We start from the raw sequence: 19,299 nt of genomic DNA on the forward strand, positions 1-19,299 counted from the left end.
CATACTTCTAATGCCCTCCATAAAATAATATCTTCCATACTTCTAATGCCCTCCATAAACTAATATCCTCCATACTTCTAATGCCCTCCATACTTCTAATGCCCTCCATAAACTGATGTCGACAATGTCTCTCAATATTTTTCTTTTCGTTTTCACCCTGTACTTTCATTTTGATAATGTTCAACTTCAACCGCCAAAATATACGACTGTTTGGCATAAGATGATTAAAATAGTTATTGACAATAAGTTTTGTAGTAGTAGGTTTTGAACGCATAAAATATGAATATATAGATAGATTTCGTATTAATACTAAAGTTACCTTGAAATTCGTAGATCGTCCATTGGAATTCTCCAAGATTCCACTCCTATCTTCCCGCTGGAAATTGTTTTCCCGCCATCTGTGCTGATATGCTGAGTGGAGTATTCTGTAACATTGGGTTTTCTTGGGTAAGAAAAATATATTGTGGACTAAAACCTATATTATTTTTGGATAATTGTATACTTAGGCCTTTTTAATACAAATCATTATTTTCTAATACAATTGTAAGGAAAAATTTGGATACACACAATTTAATATTGAAATTGGCTTAATATATACATCACTCTTGTGTAACTCTTCCACATAAAGTCTGCCTGTCCGGCATCTACTGACTTGGAAATGGTGATGTTAGATTGGCTAGGGAAGATGCTCCAGCTACCTCAGGATTTTTTGTTTTCCTCAAATGGAACAGGAGGTGGAGTGATTCAGGTATGTTCTCTATGTATAAAATAAATGGCATTATTATTATTATACAGAGGTTGAGTACGTTGTGTTATGACAATTCTGAGAAACAACAAATTCTTCTAATTTAATACCTCCATTACGCTTCTAAGAAACAATAAATTCTACTAATTTAATACCTCCATTACGTTTCTAAGAAACAACAAATTCTACTAATTTAATACCTCCATTACGTTTCTAAGAAACAACAAATTCTACTAATTTAATACCTCCATTACGTTTCTAAGAAACAACAAATTCTACTAATTTAATACCTCCATTACGTTTCTAAGAAACAACAAATTCTACTAATTTAATACCTCCATTACGTTTCTAAGAAACAACAAATTATTCTTAAAACTTATATCATGATTGCAAAATAGAATATAAAGTAGTGGTGAAAAACTTGCCAAATTAAAATAACTTTATTAACAAAACAAGAAAACGGCGTTTCGGGCAAAAGCCCTTCATCAGGTTACCAGTTATTACTTGAACTATACTAGCAACATTTAAACAGCGATGAGTTACGCGCAATAATGGTTTCTGATGTTTCAAACAGTCCTTTAGAAACATTGTTACACTATTTAATTCTTATATCAATTCGTGATCTCATTCTAGAGTAGTGCCAGTGAAAGCACACTAATGGCTTTGCTGAGTGCTCGAGAAAAAACCATTTCCTGTATCCAAACTATGAAGAAGGACTGGAGCCGCGGCATGATTACGGACAAACTGGTGTACTATGCATCAACAGAGGTATATATGTTAATTAAATACTTCAGTTTTGGAACAAAATTATCAGCACTGCTATTGTCTGTTTGGGTCAACAGTGCACACTAGTTCAAAACACATCCATAAATACGTAAACTGAATTTCCTTCTGAAAATGAATCACGATATCTATAGTTTCTTGATGAAGTTTAGTAGCGAAATCATCATTTCAAATCATAGGCTATCAAAATGAGTTGTAATGCTGAACAATGTGAAACATTTCAAAATTAATAAATTCTATTTTCAGTTTCCCTGTGGCTGAGCGTTAAGCTTGAGGGCATATAACTGTAAAACACGGCGTTTGATCCCCGTGGTGCAGATAGTTCATTGTTTTGCTTTGCGCTTCATATTAACTGAAAATGCCATTGTTATGTTACCGAAACTAAGTTATGTCAGCTCACAACTACGTCATACATGCGTAGAATGTGCTTTTGAATACAAGACGGTTTGTAGGTTTGATTTCATGTTAATAATGATTCTTTATTTATTTGTAACTCGCCCAGATCGTTTCAAATAAACTTAGGTTATGATAAAAATACAATAAATAGTTTCTGCTATTAAATTATATACATCTTTTCCTTTGTACAGGCTCATTGTTCTGTGGAAAAAGCTGGATTACTTAGTGGGCTGACGTGTCGCTTGCTTCCAACAGATGCCGCTTTCAGCCTACAAGGCGACATACTCCAAGCAGCTATTGACGAAGATAGAACCCTAGGTTTTATACCGTTTTTTGTACGTTTTTCTATATTTATTTTTCTATATTTATTATGGACGTAATGAAGAAACGTGATTTACTGTTTTGCATATCTTTGCGGACTTCTTGGTTTTATCGCGTGTTTAAGATGATTATACAGCTATTTTGAATAATTAATAAAGAATTTTGAAATATCATTAATGTAACAACTAATAATAGTACTTGGTTCAGTCTCTCGTGCTCTTCTTTCCGATTTTTTTATAAAAATTTTATTTATAAGTTAAGTTTAAATATAAGATTTTAAGTGGAGTATCAGTACAGGTCCTTAGTTTTCAAATTATGATCTAGCAATAAAAAAGATATTTTGTTCTCAATTTTGTAAAGTCATCAAACTTAAACTAGTTTAGTAAATACTGTAACTCTCACAGTTAATGTTACTGTCACCACTAAACAGTCATACGAATAATTTGAAAGGTTGTTTCCAGGAGATCTAGAGTACTTGGTTAAAGAAGCCTGTCTTGTACATAAAATATAACTTCAGTTTTACTGTAACTCTCACAGTTAATGTTACTGTCACCACTAAACAGTCATACGAGTAATTTGAAAGGTTGTTTCCAGGAGATCTAGAGTACTTGGTTAAGGAAGCCTGTCTTGTACATATTACAGACAAGCATTTGGTCATAAGCCATATAAACTTTGTGCTGTATGTCGATAATACCTCTAGTATGTAGGCCTAATACATTTTTCTACATTAATATTGTCACCATTATTATTTAAGGTAGTCGGAACTCTGGGCACAACCAATTCGTGTGCATTTGACAACGTCGACAAACTAGGAGAAGTTTGTAAGTTTTGTGTTGTTTTTCTTACTACAGTGTTATAGATACATTAACGAACGCAGGCATTACATATTGTTTTCATATAAATATTCAAACTTGCCATGATCAATATCAACTTTTAGCTTGACAGAAGTGAAACGGTAGAAACTTGCTGGAATTAATTAGTAATAAAGAGATCTGGAATTGATGTTCAGTTAAGAGGAGCGAGAGTGTGTGTGTGTGAGGCTTAACACACACACACTATTTACTGATACAGGCTTAACACGCACACACTATTTACTGATATAGGCTTAATTAAGACACACACACTATTTACTGATATAGGCTTAACACGCACACACTATTTACTGATATAGGCTTAATTAAGACACACACACACACACTATTTACTGATACAGGCTTAACACGCACACACTATTTAATGATATAGGCTTAATTAAGACACACAAAGGAGTTAAGTGACATAAATTCTGTATATAAATGACAGTATTCTGTTCTACAAATTTTGTGCATGTTAGAAACTAAATTTCATGTTTAATGTTTTTAGGGACGCACGTATCCAAATATTTCTTCATGTAGCCATATAAAAACTAAACGAGCAGTTTAGCTTTAAATGACTCGCTGTAAGGTTTGTTTTGTTATTAAGCGAACAGATAAGCAATGGGCTATCTAAGCTGGGTCCACGACATGGATCGAACCATTAATTTTGACATTATGAGTCCCCGGGTATAGTTACCACTGGGTTATTTGCGGGCTAAAATGTAAGAAAATGTAAGCTGTATTTTATGAACATGGTTCTCTTTATCAAATTGTTATATGTTTTCGGAAAATGTTATATTTATCACTTAAATGTACGTGAATGATGTATGAATAATAGTTAGCTCACTAAATAGTGTCTTACTCTCTTGAGTGTCTGTCCATTTAATTTACTGATACCAGTGTCGGGCTTTTTATATTTGTTTTTCAGAAATGAGCACAAAAAGACAAGAATTTTATTTCGCTCTTTGATTCCTAATGATTTATCAGTCAGGTGGCAGCACTGCCTATGTAGGGATGTTTCGGATTGTTCATTGAAATGGTATTTTAAATATCTCCTCAAAACTTTACTATACAGCCATGGGCGCCCGCAGGAAGGGGCAAAGGGGCCACTTGACCCCCCCCTAGATTTTCAAAAAGAAAAAATTACTAGACATGTAAAATTATTATTCTATGTTATTGAAAAATCATAAGGTATCTGTAAATACAGGGGTATTGACCTCCCTATTTTTTTTCTGTGGGCGCTCTTGTATACAGTGTTTCCTTTTATAATATTATATGTGTAATGACTGAGTCACAAGTTCTGGGAATGTCTGTAAATATCAAAGCAAAAGTTTGAATTTCTTGTTCTTCTGTTTAATTACATGGTAACTCAAAAACCAAAACAATGATGTCAACTAATTTCACTGAGATGACATAGTTTCAAATGGAGTATCCGCTTTTATAATTATTAATAATAGTGAGTGTTAATTAAAAAAATAAATCACGATTCTAGTGTAAACGATGTTATCATTACCCCTTGAAATTAGCTTTCTTACAGAAATTTGGTGCTCCTTTAAAATGCTTAAGTACAGGTTGAAATAGGAATTACCAGTCAATAACAAGTAAACAATAAACATTACAGTGATTGTATTTAGGACTTGGTTATACATACAACATTCATATGTCTATTGAAACACTGCATTAAAAAACAAACAAACAAGTAAAGACGAAAACTTTTTCCAAAAAAGAAATAAATGTAGGGATGGCTAATATGAATCCTTCAAAAACAATATGATACGGATGGCATTTACATCATCCCTACATAATAACACAGGCAAGAATTAACATATAGCAATATATATATAACTATTCAATCACAGTTTCGTTTAATTTATCTTACTTGTGTCTGTTAACATTCTATTTTTTCCAAACCGTGGCAGAAATTTAGGTTTAAGATCTTTCAAGCCTCAACGAGAGTTTCGGGTCTGAAAGACAACCCGGGATGGTGAGAAACTTTCGTTTCTTTACTTCACTGTGTGCCTGTACTATTATGTAGGGATGATGCAAATGTCATCCCTACCATATTGTCCTGAAAATCACGGAATGGGTTAAAACTATACAATTCGGGTCAAATCTGCACCATCGATAATGTTTTAATTATATTCTGTGATTTATTTGAAGGTATAGATAGCATAATTCAGATTTGTATTGTTACGTATCTGCTTGTTTCCGGTAGAAATACTTTCCGAGAAACTTCAGCGATACAAATCCTTTCTTCGTTAAACCTTGATACAAACTTTTAGCACATAGTAATTTCACAGTCAGTACGTTTCTCGTCACTTTCAATTTAACTACTTTTGTAATACACGCTATAAATCACAGCGATTCACAATCTCGATAACAAAACACACACTAGCTCGAAACAGAATCGTAAATTACCCGGAACACTCTTCCTTCATCCTCGCAGGCTTTCTCTGCCGGGTTTATATACTAAAAAAGAGGGTGTCTCGAACAAACTCGGGCTTACCTGATAATTCATGATCATTCGAGAAATTTCACGCACACTACCAGCGCCAAACGCGCCAGCAGCGTCACGTGACTTCCGCTGTCGTAACAGTATTGATAGAACTGAAAATAATTGTGTGCATTTATCGGAGAATTTTTATGTAAAGCTACACAATGGGTTATCTGCATATAACTGTCTCTAATTTTGAACTGATAGACTAAAAGAAAGGCAGCTAGTGAGCAACACCCACCGCCAACTCTTGAGATACACTGTGTGTTACCGAACTGTGGGACTTGAATTTCACTCTTATAGCGTTTTTTTTTCAGCAACGGGATATGAACCCTGACTATTCGGATTCATAGTCTGGGCACTTAGAAATTAGGTCACGCCCGCCATTTAAAATAATATTAATAAAGTACATGAAAATGAATTCTATAGATCTACTAAAAACAAAAGCCTGGAACAATGTTAGGGAGTGGTATATTTGTTATAAGGAACTGAGTACGAAAATTAGATGCATCTCGGATTGTGCAGAACCACTGATTTTTTAGTTGTTCAGCTATCAGTTAATTGTTCTTTAAAATGATACTGGCAGTAAAATTGTTAGTTAACTATTTACTACTGATCAACTATAAAAATCACTGGTGTAATGTGGAAGAGTGGTTTTTCGTTTATTTTCTATTCCTTTTGTTCTAGGTAAGAAAGAAAACCTGTGGTTTCATATAGATGCTGCTTATGCTGGTGCTGCTTTTATTTGTCCAGAATTTAGATATCTTTTAAATGGAGTTGAAGTAAGTATTTAAGTTTTACTAATTTGTTTAAAACAAAAAGAGCTCATGTTTAATAAAATGCGTGTATTTTAATATCCTAATTCAAATGAAAATACAACATGTAAACATATATTTCACGCTTTCAATTGTTCTGACGAAGAGTTTATATATAATGTTGTAGGCTTATATGTAGCGTCACGCGACGAGCACGTAGGATGGTGATTTTTTGAAACAAATGTTTGAGAGTGTGAAAGACTTTCAAAAACAAAAACGTACCTGATCATGAGGATGTACTAATAACATTCTATGTATACTCTCCCTTTGTGTGTATTGTTGTTACGCTGTCCTTTCTTCTTTTAAAGTATTTGGAGAAAATAATTCAACGTCTAGTCCACTTAACGATAATAATTCAGTTTATCGTCTTTAGCACATCTAGAAGCTTAAACACTAAAGTAGGTTGTAGGCTTCGTTTACAGCCATGTTAGCTTGTTCTACTCTAATGTTAAAGTAACTCAATAAGTAACTCAAAAAACAAATCCAAATATTTCATGAAACACACTGACTGATTTGTATTAAACCTGTGGATGTTAATATCATTATTAACACCCGCAGATCCCCCTACCGAACTTCTAAATTAAATTTAAATTTAAAATATAGCTTATAACAATAAACACAGTATTGAAATAGCTATGGAAACGATCAGGAAAAGGGATGTTGTATGAAATACTACGTTATTACCACCTGTTCATCGTGTCAAAATAAACTGTACTACAGCAGAGTAACGTGCTGATAGTTTAAAGTTGTGATTGGTTGTCATCAAACCAGTTAAGCCGAGCTTTATAAGAGTGACAACCTATCTATTAGCGAGAATTAATAAGAGAATTAGGCCTAAGTAGTTTTACTACAATACGAAAACCAAATAAATCGTTCTTAGTTTTACTAAAGCAATATTCCACTCGCATACTTTCAGTAAAATATTTTTATTTTCATAATATTGTTACGTCTCTGGTCGTTAGTTAATTTCCCGTATAATTTCTTTCCGATGAAACTTTAGCGACACAAGTCCTTTCTTAAATCAAACTAGTTTATTCTTTCTCAATACAACTTTGCAATACACTTAATTTCCACAGTCACGCTATAACTTAAACAAACGCTATAATTTACAACAAACGACTCACGCGCTTGACTCAGTTGTCGTCTCTATCTCGTCTGCAATTCAATTACGTTGTTGCCGTCACTTCTTGGTGGTCTTATATACAAGAATACCGCACATCTAGTAAACACTCGAGGCTTCACGAAGGGACATGAATTTTCTAGAAGCTCATGACGTGTTACTAGTGTCACGTGACTTCCGCTGTCGTAACAATACAATATTCTAGTGGCGTAGTTGATCCAAATAAAACATTTATAGTTTTACAATAATATTCTAGTGACGTAGTTGATCCAAATAAAACATTTATAGTTTTACAAAAGTAATATTCTAGTGACGTAGTTGATCCAAATAAAACATTTACAGTGTTACATATCTGCTTGTTTGTTAATTTCCGGTATAAATTCTTTGTGAAGAACTTCAGCGATACAAGTCCCTTCTTGATTAAATCTAGTTTACTCATTCTCAATACAAACTTTTTAATACACTTAACAACCTTTATAACACACGCTATAAATCACAGTGATTCACACACTTTATTACGGTGCCTACTGTTCGCTTGACTCAATTATATATCACTTCCATCTATCTGGTTTTTCTCGCCAGGCTTATTTACTAAAAACGAGGGCGTCTAGCAAACACTCGGACATTCGCGGGGTTCCTCGGTAATTCATGATTCTTCGAGAAACTCCAGCGCGCATGCTCTCAGCGTGACCGCTGTCGTAACAATAATATTTGTTAATACTATAAATATTTGTGTTGATATTTCCTTCTTACTGTACAACAAAAATAATCTATAAAACGTTATGCATTCGAATAATAAGATAAAATGGCGTATTTTTAAAACTATGCGTCTTATGGTTCAGAAATGTGTGTATAATAGTGATTTTTTCAACTACAGTATGCCGATTCTTTCCTCTTGTGTCCTGCCAAGTGGCTGCTCACAAACCATGATTGTTGTGCCATGTGGTGAGTTACGTCACTTCCGTTATTTCAGGCTCTCATAGAGAGTTACTTTTGAACCTCACTGTATTTTAATGGTCACATAAATTTAAGTTTATTGCTGCAAAATCTGATGAACATCATATTATAATTTATATTTATAACCTTTTTCGTTTACTAATGTGTTTATTTAGTTTGACATGAACCTTGTTAAGTTTCGACAATGTACTTGACTGCTGTTGACTCACAACGTACTTAGGCTTACACGTGTTATGTATTTCAGAAACGACCCCTAAAAAATCCTAGCAACGCCTGAATACGTAATTAGTTAGTTCACGAGTGTGATGGAACAATTTTCTCAGTACCTTGTATTTGGAGAATTTGAAAATGTTTCGGTATCATTCTCGAATCTTTTATTTTCGTTTAATCTGTATGTATCTGATTATAATATTTGGTAATTTTAAAGATAGGCTTGTGTTATAAACATACTGGTAAGAAGTTAACCCTAAAGTGTAATTTATTAGGCTGTAGGCCCGGCATGGCCAGGTGGATAAGGCGCTCGACTCGCAATCTGAGGGTCACGGGTTCGAATCCCCGTCCCACCGAACATGCTCGCCCTTTCAGCCGTGGGGGCGTTATAATGTACGGTCAATCCCACTATTCGTTGGTAAAAGAGTAGCCCAAGAGTTGGCGGTGGGTGGTGATGACTAGCTGCCTTCCCTCTAGTCTTACACTGCTAAATTAGGGACGGCTAGCGCAGATAGCCCTCGTGTAGCTTTGCGCGAAATTCAAAAACAAACAAACAATTAAGCTGTAGATTTTTCTAAAATACTGGGGTCCAATAACTTCCAGTGTGTTTATGGATCCTTCCAGATGATCAAACACTCAGAAAAAGTATTGTTGCGTATCTACTTGTTTGTTAATTCCCGGTATAAATTATTTCCGAGGAACTTCAGCAATAGAAGTCCCTTCTTGATTAAAACTAGTTTATTGTTTCTCCATACAACTTTGTAATATACAGTAATTTCACTATCAATTCGTTTCTCGTCTCTTTACTTAACAACCTTTATAACACACGCTATAAATCACAGTACTTCACACACTTTACTTAAGGTGCCGCTTGACTCAATTATCTATCTCTTCAATCCCGCTGGTTTTTCTCGCCAGGCTTATATACTAAAAAAGAGGGCGTCTAGCAAACACTCGGACATTCGCGGGGTTCCTCGATAATTCGAGAAACTCCAGCGCGCATGCTTCCAGCGTCACGCGACTTCCGCTGTCGTAACAGTGTGTACATTTTACATAAAACATACAAAACCAATCCAGGTTTAATATATTGGACAACTGATGTCACTTTCATCTGTCAAATAGGTACATGTCCTGGTTTTAGTTATCTGTAGAAACTTCGTGCCCTCAGTTACAACTAACATTTTATTACTTATATGCTGCAGGGAAATTAGAAAAATCTCACGTAACCTATTGCAGACATATCAAATCTCACGGATTTTCAATGATTCTCACGGCCTCACTTACATGTGTTCATGGAATGAAGATGGTCTATTATCCATACGTACCACACCTATGGTGAAATAAATGTTAATAGATTTTATAATACTGCTATTTTTGTAACCATGTTTTGTGACGTTCAATGAGTAAATTGGTGTATCTTTTGCAACGAGATCTAAAAATATGCCCTATTTTCTTCCCTCTTTAAAAATAATCAGGGAATCTTGTCCAAATATACAACATTATATTTCAAGGAAACCTTCACTGGGCAAAACAATGTTTTTAACGATAATTTTATTTATTACAACAAATATGACTAAACAACGTTGTTTATTCTTCAGACATTTGTTTTAAAGAACAATTGACAATGAAAGTAAGGCATCTCAGAGTTGCTGTTATTTAAAATTCCTTTTACGTCGTCAGTTATGCTCCTAAATCGGGGTGTCTTGGTCGTAGGGGGCTCTCAAGCTAAACTGTTTTGAACACCGATTCTAACTAACCAGGTATAAGGCTAAAGTCGTATATTTTTACATTTGCTTGGGACATACTAATTTTATTGAAGAGACAGCTAAGAAATGACAAATAGGAAAACTTATTGTTGTCATGTTTCGTAAGGCCAGATTCTTTGCAGTAGGTGTCTGTGATTTGTTGGTGATAAATTTCAACGATAAACAGTAACACAGTTCGCTTGTTTTAAAATGTATTAAAAACAAATCAAACGTATATGTATATATTTATGAATGTATGTCTATGTTTCTAGAGCTTTCAATAATTCTCTTTTTTCGTCAAAGTCCACACTGGCTGGTTCTGTTATTTTATAACACAATTGACAAAACGAATTATTCTCCTCTACTCTATTATCACAATACAGTCTGTGATAAGTTCACTCTAATAATCGCCACTATACGCTCTTTATTACTAAACTCACGATTACGCTGTCTAGAATAACACTCGAAGATTTTCGACACGTACTTATACCCCGACAGAAGTCTAGAACACTTCTCACGATATTAGATATTCTGATGCAATATCACCCACCAACAAGAAACTGAAAGTTCTAGCAACATGACGTAATAATCCTACTATTATAAACAATCGTTAGTTCATAACAGTTAAACTACACAACGTATGATTCGTACACAGTTACGTAAATAAACTTATCATAAAATATCGCCTCTAAAAATAACTAAATATGATACTATCTAAATCGTAACGCTCGCATTAAACTTAAACTGAAACAGTCGTGTATATCTAACAATTAATCATTTAGATTTCTGTAAACAAAAAATAACTAATAAAAAACATTGGGCTTTACCATAGGATAAAAGACCGAGAAAATGCTCTTAAACCTTTCTCTATCACGCCTGCATACTTGAAGGAAGACGTAGAAGAACAAACCCTCAATTACAGGGTACGTGCTTATTTTATAACTTTCCTTCCCAGTTTATCATTTTTTACTAAAACGTTAAGTTCAAAAATGCTACAGTATTTTTCAACACTAATTTATAATTTTCCCAAATGTAACTTTGTTGTAACGTTGTACTAATTCTAAGTATTCTGTATCTGACGTGCACGTGGTTTCTACTGTGTTACTGTCCGTGACTGTATGGCGTGTACGTGGTTTCTACTGTGTTACTGTCTGTGACGGTGTAACGTGCACGTGGTTTCTACTGAGTTACTGTCTGTGACTGCCTGACGTGTACGTGGTTTCTACTGTGTTGCTGTCTGTGACGGTGTAACGTGTACGTGGTTTCTACTGTGTTACTGTCCGTGACTGTATGACGTGTACGTGGTTTCTACTGAGTTACTGTCCGTGACGGTGTAACGTGTACGTGGTTTCTACTGTGTTACTGTCTGTGACTGTCTAACGTGTACGTGGTTTCTACTGTGTTACTGTCTGTGTCTGTCTAACGTGTACGTGGTTTCTACTGTCTTACTGTCTGTGACTGTCTGACGTGTACGTGGTTTCTACTGACTGTGGTTTCCATGACGGTATGATGTGTACGTGGTTTCTACTGTGTTACTGTCTGTGACGGTGTAACGTGTACGTGGTTTCTACTGAGTTACTGTCCGTGACGGTCTGACCTGTACGTGGTTTCTACTGTCTTACTGTCCGTAACTGTTTAACGTGTACGTGGTTTCTACTGTCTTACTGTCCGTAACTGTTTAACGTGTACGTGGTTTCTACTGTGTTACTGTCTGTTTTGTCTAGCTGCTCTTCTATATGAGAGGGTGGCCAAACAAGGTTTAATTTAAGATCAAGTTGACCAGTTCAGAATTGTCGGACTGGATTTTGTTCCATAAAGGAAATGACAGGGTTTGTTAATAATTCATGGGTCCCATCTTAGTGACCACTTTATATGTATGTATGTTGTTTTATCAGTGAAAATAACATTTATTTATGAGATATTTTTCAGAATTGGGGAATTACCTTTGGCAGAAAGTTCAGGTCTTTGAAGATGTGGTTTGTATTTCGAATGTTCGGTGTACGAGGTTTACAAACGTATATACGAAAGGTAAAAGTTACATCTGTATTTTCAAATATAATTGTTAACGAAACAGTTTGTTTGGATCAATTTTTGTAATACTAGTGTTGATTTTTATATACACAATCAATAGGTAGAACACGAGATAGGTTTGCTTAGAATTTGACATGACCAAACCTTTAAAGCTAAACAAATTAACTGTTGTAAATATGTAAATAAAACGTATCCTGGTTTTAGAGCTTTCTACATTAGATGGACCCACATAGCACTGGGGATACGCTATATACCAGACTTGACCTCTCTACGATTGTCTCACAAACTGTAACATAATAATATACAAATCAGCAAGCAAATGTCCCTACTGAACGTCCCTGTTTCTTGTCATCTTCCATTTTATGCAACTAGTAGTGGGAAGTGGCTTTTTCTCAGACTATTATTACACATAACTGGGGAAGACAATTAGAAACTTATATCGTGAGGTTAGTATTCAAGACCCCGTCGTTGTATTACAATATTTAGTTAAAGAGTAGAAAAAACTATCTGTTAAGACACATGATGTTATACTGATATTGGCAAGGATATACTACTACATATTTGAACCTTTATTTTATTTTTACTTTATTTTTTCTAGAGCACCCAATTTCCTGCAGATGGCTACAGACCATGGCTTGAGCACCCACATCGTCACGTTGTGCACTTGAGCACCCACATCGTCACGTTGTGGATTTGAGCACTCACATCGTCACGTTGTAGACTTTAGCACCCATATTGTCACGTTGTGCACTTGAGCACCCACATCGTTACGTTGTGAACTTGAGCACCCACATCATCACGTTGTGAACTTGAGCACCCACATCGTCACGTTGTGGGCTTGAGCACCCACATCGTCACATTGTGCACTTGAGCACCCACATCGTCACATTGTGAGCTTGAGCACCCACATCGTCACGTTGTGAGCTTGAGTACCCACATCGTCACATTGTGGGCTTGCGCACCCACATCGTCACGTTGTGAGCTTGAGTACCCACATCGTCACATTGTGAGCTTGAGTACCCATATCATCACGTTGTGAACTTGAACACCCACATCGTTACGTTGTGAACTTGAGTACCCACATCGTTACGTTGTGGGCTTGAGCACCCACATCGTCACATTGTGGGCTTGAGTACTCACATCGTCACATTGTGGACTTGAGCACCCATATCGTCACGCTGATTTGTTTTTGCACTTTGTGAGACAAACGAATTGAGGTTAAATCTGGTAAATGGTGTATTCCCACCTCTATTGGGGGGGGGGGTCCTATTTTTCAGACACTTATTTTTTGTTCCAATATTGTTTGTTATATAAGTTTGTTTTTTGTTTTTACATAGTAAAAAACTTTGTTCTTAAAAGTTGTATATGTACATTATTGGAAAATATTATGGAAACAGGGAATAAAATGGTGTAAAATGCGAGTAGTAACTGCACTGATGGCTCATGTTTAGGAGATGTAATTAACCCAAAAGGCTGAAATGTGTATCATACTTCAAACAATATGCTGGAGAAGTGTGCTCTTACAGATGAATCCAAAATTTAAATCGTTTGCCAACAATAATTGAAAGTTTGTTATATAGTAGAGAGGAGATTCGGTATTGCAGTCAATGTAAAACATTCAGAGGAATCAATGAAGGTATAAAATGCATCTCAGCCAATGAACTGGAGGGGGGCTATACAGAACTGATGGTACCCTGACTGCTGACTGGTACAAGTGCATTGTTTTCCATCATACATTCTTTCAGACACAATACCTGTTGGACAGAGACTCATCTTTCAGCAAAACAGTAATCCCAAGCATTCACCATATGTGGAGAAGTGATACCTGAAAGGAAAGAGCCCGATAAAACACTCGTAAACAAGGCTTCTCTTGCACAAAGTCCAGGTGTGAATACCTTTAAGGCTGAATTGGTCTATATGAACTGGGAAGGTCAAACGGTAATTTGGCTGAATTGTGACAATCATACACATATGATAGCATAAAGTAAGGTGCGCTGTAAAACAAATACAAAATACTAGTGTGTTGTTCTACATCTTAGTCGCTTTTCTTAATACAATATACTAGTGTGTTATTCTACATCTTAGTCGCTTTTCTCAATACAAATACTAGTGTGTTGTTCTACATCTTCGTCGCTTTTCTCAATACAAATACTAGTGTGTTGTTCTACATCTTAGTCGCTTTTCTCAATACAAATACTAGTGTGTTGTTCTACATCTTAGTCGCTTTTCTTAATACAAAATACTAGTGTGTTGTTCCAAATTTTAGTCGCTTTTTTCAATACAAATACTAGTGTGTTGTTCTACATCTTAGTCGCTTTTCTCAATACAAATACTAGTGTGTTATTCTACATCTTAGTCGCTTTTCACAATACAAATACTAGTGTGTTATTCTACATCTTAGTAGCTTTTCTTAATACAAAATACTAGTGTGTTGTTCCAAATTTTAGTCGCTTTTCTCAATACAAATACTAGTGTGTTTTTCTACATTTTAGTCGCTTTTCGTAATACAAAATACTAGTGTGTTGTTCCAAATTTTAGTCGCTTTTTTTGTTATATTTTCGTTAATAATGTATTGTACATACGATAAAATAAACACTTGCAACAACTAATTATATGTAACTTCTACATCCGGTCACCTGTATATCTCCATCAATATTTTCCAATAATGTATTTATATTATTACATGTTTGTGGATATTAACCACAGCACCGTATGTCACTAACACAGGTAACCTATAATGAGAAATACATACTATAAAATATATACAAATGATGATAGTTTTATAGCTGTTTATGATGTTATTGTTTGGATTCAATAACTTAATTTGTGTTAGTGTTAACATAGATTTTCAGTATATTTTAGTTGCAACAGCTACATGGTTCGTCAGTGTAAAATCTTTATTTTACATTTCCACAGCATGTAAGCCTTGCCCATGAGTTTGAAAACCTGGTAAAGAACGACCACAGATTTGAAGTTTTACTTCCTGTGGTTTTAGGAGTTGTTTGCTTTAGACTGAAGGTGAGAAAATCTTCTGCATCATTTTACTTTGAAACTACACATGTACATTAACTCTTTATACACATTTATCCTGTGTCTTTTTATCAAAATATTCTGTATTATTTTACCTTGAAACTACACTTATGTTTTAACTCTTTATACTCATTTATCCTGTGTCTTTTTATCATAACCTTCTGTATCATTTTACCTTGAAACTATACAGGTACTTTAACTCTTAATACACATTTCTCCTGCATCTTTTTATCAAAATATTCTGTATTATTTTACCTTAAAACTACACTTATGTGTCAACTCTTTATACACATTTATCCTGTGTCTTTTTGTAATAATCTTGTGTAACATTTTACCTTGAAACTACACTTATGTGTTGTCTCTTTATACACATTTATCCTGTGTCTTTTTGTCTTAATATTCTGTAACATTTTACGTCGAAACTAACACTTTTTATACATGTTTCTCCTGATAATCGTAAATGGAAACAAGAGCTGAAGAATGATATTGTTTAACGCTTCCAGTTTATACTATTTAATACTTCAGTAGTTAGGAGTTAATTTCTCTTCTGCCTTTTCTTCTTCTTTTATAAATAAAATAAGCATTGAAATAACGCCGCCAAAACTTGACCTTAGATAGCTGGTTTGTTCCAGAGCTTACAAACTTCACAATCAGTGTTAATATACAGTAACAATTATATCTGTTTCTTCGGTTTTAGAAAAACAACTGACCACACGACTTTCAGATGTAATACCCAGCCAGTATCCATAACTGACCAAGTGTCTTCTAGATAAAACGCTTTTCCACTAGAGACGGTAACTACAACTGACCATACGGGTTTCTGATGAAACACTCACTGAGCAGAGTGAGTACCCACAACTTACCACACGATTTACTGATGAAACACTCACTGAGCAGAGTGAGTACTTACAACTGACCACACGACTTACTGATGAAACACTCACTGAGCAGAGTGAGTACCCACAACTGACCACACGACTTACTGATGAAACACTCACTGAGCAGAGTGAGTACCCACAACTGACCGCACGACTAGCTGATGAAACACTCCTTCTACTGTCTGATTAGACAGTTTAGAACATTACCTCAACATCCAAAAACGTAAAACTCCCTTTCCCGTAAAGTGTGCGAAAATTTATTATAATAAGTTTCGTCTGCGCGCGCACATTACAGTTTAAAGGCGCATAAACGCGCACTTCATTTAACGGATGTAAATGAACTTTAGTAGATGTTTTCTAAAACAATATATTAAAAGTTTATCAAGCTTAAAAAAAAATGTCTAACATTAGGTCGTAGAATAACATTACACATGTTTTTTTATGTATAGTACTAAGAACGATAACGTTTAGCCCTAATTAAACTGAAAAGAAACTTACACAAGTTACAGTGTTAATTTATCTCTTTATCGAATATGCCCCCTAATGACACAACGGTATGTCTGCGGAGTTCTAACGCTATAAACCGTGTTTCGATACCCATTGTGGGCAGAGTATAGATAGCCCACTATGTAGCTTTGTGCTTATTTACAAACAAATTATCGAATATAGGCTGTACGTAAAAGCTCAACTAATTCTAGGCCTACAACAAGTGGGCTTGCATATTTCCGTGTGTGCGATTAGAATTATTTTGTCTTATTCTAAAAATCCTGTAATTAAAGAATTACTGTTGTAAGATATACTAATTTAACCACAGATGATTTGCGGATCTCTGCTAGTACGTATTAAAACAGGCTGTCATTTACTTTCTGTCATGTGAGATTGTATTATCTATAATAATTGTTCCCTTCCTACGTTTGTTTTGTAAAAACTGGTGGACTTTCTAACGTTTCACCAAACGTTTCTTACTCTATTTTAGGAATCCAGGGACAGAATTACACCACTAATGTTAAAAGAAAAACAAATTATATTCTTAAGATCTATACGTAATAAAAATGTTGGAATTATTACTGAACAGTAGAGTCTGTTACACCTTTTTAATTATAATAATAACGTTAGTGAGTGAATGGTTTTGATAAACAATGTTAACTTCCATAAGTGATTTTATTCAAGGCCTACAAGTGCCAAGTTAGCGTTTTTTGGCAAGGGCAATTCAATAATTCATAAAAAGAATTGTTACATTGAACGAAATTAAGCTTTCAGTTTGGTAGAATAGTTTTCTTACACCTTTAAAAGTGTTTCACCGTTTACGAAGAACTGTAGTGTTTTTCAGGGTTCAGAGGCACAGAATGAAGAGATGGTATGTGTTATAAGCCATGGTGTTTTTCAGGGTTCAGAGGCATACAATGAAGAGATGTTAAGTGTTATAAACCATAGTGTTTTTCAGGGTTCAGAGGCATACAATGAAGAGATGTTAAGTGTTATAAACCGTAGTGTTTTTTAGGGTTCAGAGGCACAGAATGAAGAGATGTTATGTGTTATAAACCATAGTGTTTTTCAGGGTTCAGAGGCATACAATGAAGAGATGTTAAGTGTTATAAACCATAGTGTTTTTCATGGTTCAGAGGCACAGAATGAAGAGATGTTATGTGTTATAAACCATAGTGTTTTTCAGGGTTCAGAGGCACAGAATGAAGAGATGTTAAGTGTTATAAACCATAGTGTTTTTCAGGGTTCAGAGGCACAGAATGAAGAGATGTTAAGTGTTATAAACCGTAGTTTTTTTTAGGGTTCAGACACACACAATGAAGAGATGTTATGTGTTATAAACCATAGTGTTTTTCAGGGTTCAGAGGCATACAATGAAGAGATGTTAAGTGTTATAAACCGTAGTGTTTTTTAGGGTTCAAACACACACAATGAAGAGATGTTACGTGTTATAAACCGTAGTGTTTTTCAGGGTTCAGACACACACAATGAAGAGATGTTAAGTGTTATAAACCATAGTGTTTTTCAGGGTTCAGAGGCACAGAATGAAGAGATGTTAAGTGTTATAAACAAGCGAGGAAAGATAACTCTGAAGTCTTCAAGAATACGTAGCCGTGACCTCTACGTTATCAGGTTTGTTGTTTGTGGCAAAGATACAGAAAGCGAAGATATACTGTTTTCGTGGAGAGAAATCTGTCTGGCTGCAAATAAAATTCTGAATTCAAAGAATGAAGATGACAGGCGTTAACCGTTCTAGTCTTATAAAAGAATAGTTCAGTATTTTGGTTTTAAACGTTTTTGTTGCAGTTTTCTGTCCTTTAAGTTTTATAAAGTATTCCCTGATTTCAATACATTTTCTTTCCTGTTATAATGGAAAACCCATTTTTAGCGATCGAGGACCTCCGATACAACAGGGATTAAACACCCACACATTCAGGTACCTTTTAGGAACAATGTTATCAGGTCGGACCGAAGAATCACATAGAACTGTCTAATTCAAATGTCATTTTTATTTCTTGATAAGTATTTTGATTTATTGGAAAGATATGTTATAAGTTTATGAATGAATGCAGAAGTTGTAGTAATGTTTTTCTTGTTTGTTTTTCTATATAGATACAGTCATGTTAATCGTTTAACTGGAATATATTAGTTGCTTTAGCGTATTTAAAAATCTTTGTTTTGGGATATTAGGAAGAAAATTTAATATTTTTTCTGCTTATGCGGTGAAAACTTTTTTTTATTTTTTGCTACATACGTCGACATCTAACAACACAGTTTTGAGAATGTTGTATCCGTGGTGTTGGTTAACACACTGTGATAAACATGTGTTATGAGACAACCACTTCTTGATGAGAAACAACACAACTTAGAATTGATAGTCATAGTTAACATCTTGACCGTGGGGGCATTATAATGTTACGGTCAATCTCACTTT

The 19,299-nt window shown here is 34.8% G+C and overlaps 1 protein-coding gene across 1 annotated transcript; it reads left to right on the forward strand.

The window, feature by feature from the left end:
* Nucleotides 1-333: 333 nt before the first annotated feature.
* LOC106475989 (aromatic-L-amino-acid decarboxylase-like) lies at nt 334-18,765 on the forward strand (the record flags this gene model as incomplete). The annotated part of the gene is made up of 11 exons (XM_013936664.2): nt 334-447; nt 629-748; nt 1,379-1,513; nt 2,116-2,259; nt 3,000-3,066; nt 6,281-6,375; nt 8,406-8,473; nt 11,273-11,363; nt 12,370-12,468; nt 15,388-15,489; nt 18,394-18,765. Coding segments are annotated over 11 exons (1,254 nt in total), but the record flags the coding sequence as incomplete, so codon positions are not given.
* Between the last annotated feature and the right edge of the window lie 534 nt (nt 18,766-19,299).

Source organism: Limulus polyphemus, unplaced genomic scaffold (assembly GCF_000517525.1).
Source record: "Limulus polyphemus unplaced genomic scaffold, Limulus_polyphemus-2.1.2 Scaffold9585, whole genome shotgun sequence".
Lineage (NCBI taxonomy): Eukaryota > Metazoa > Arthropoda > Merostomata > Xiphosura > Limulidae > Limulus > Limulus polyphemus.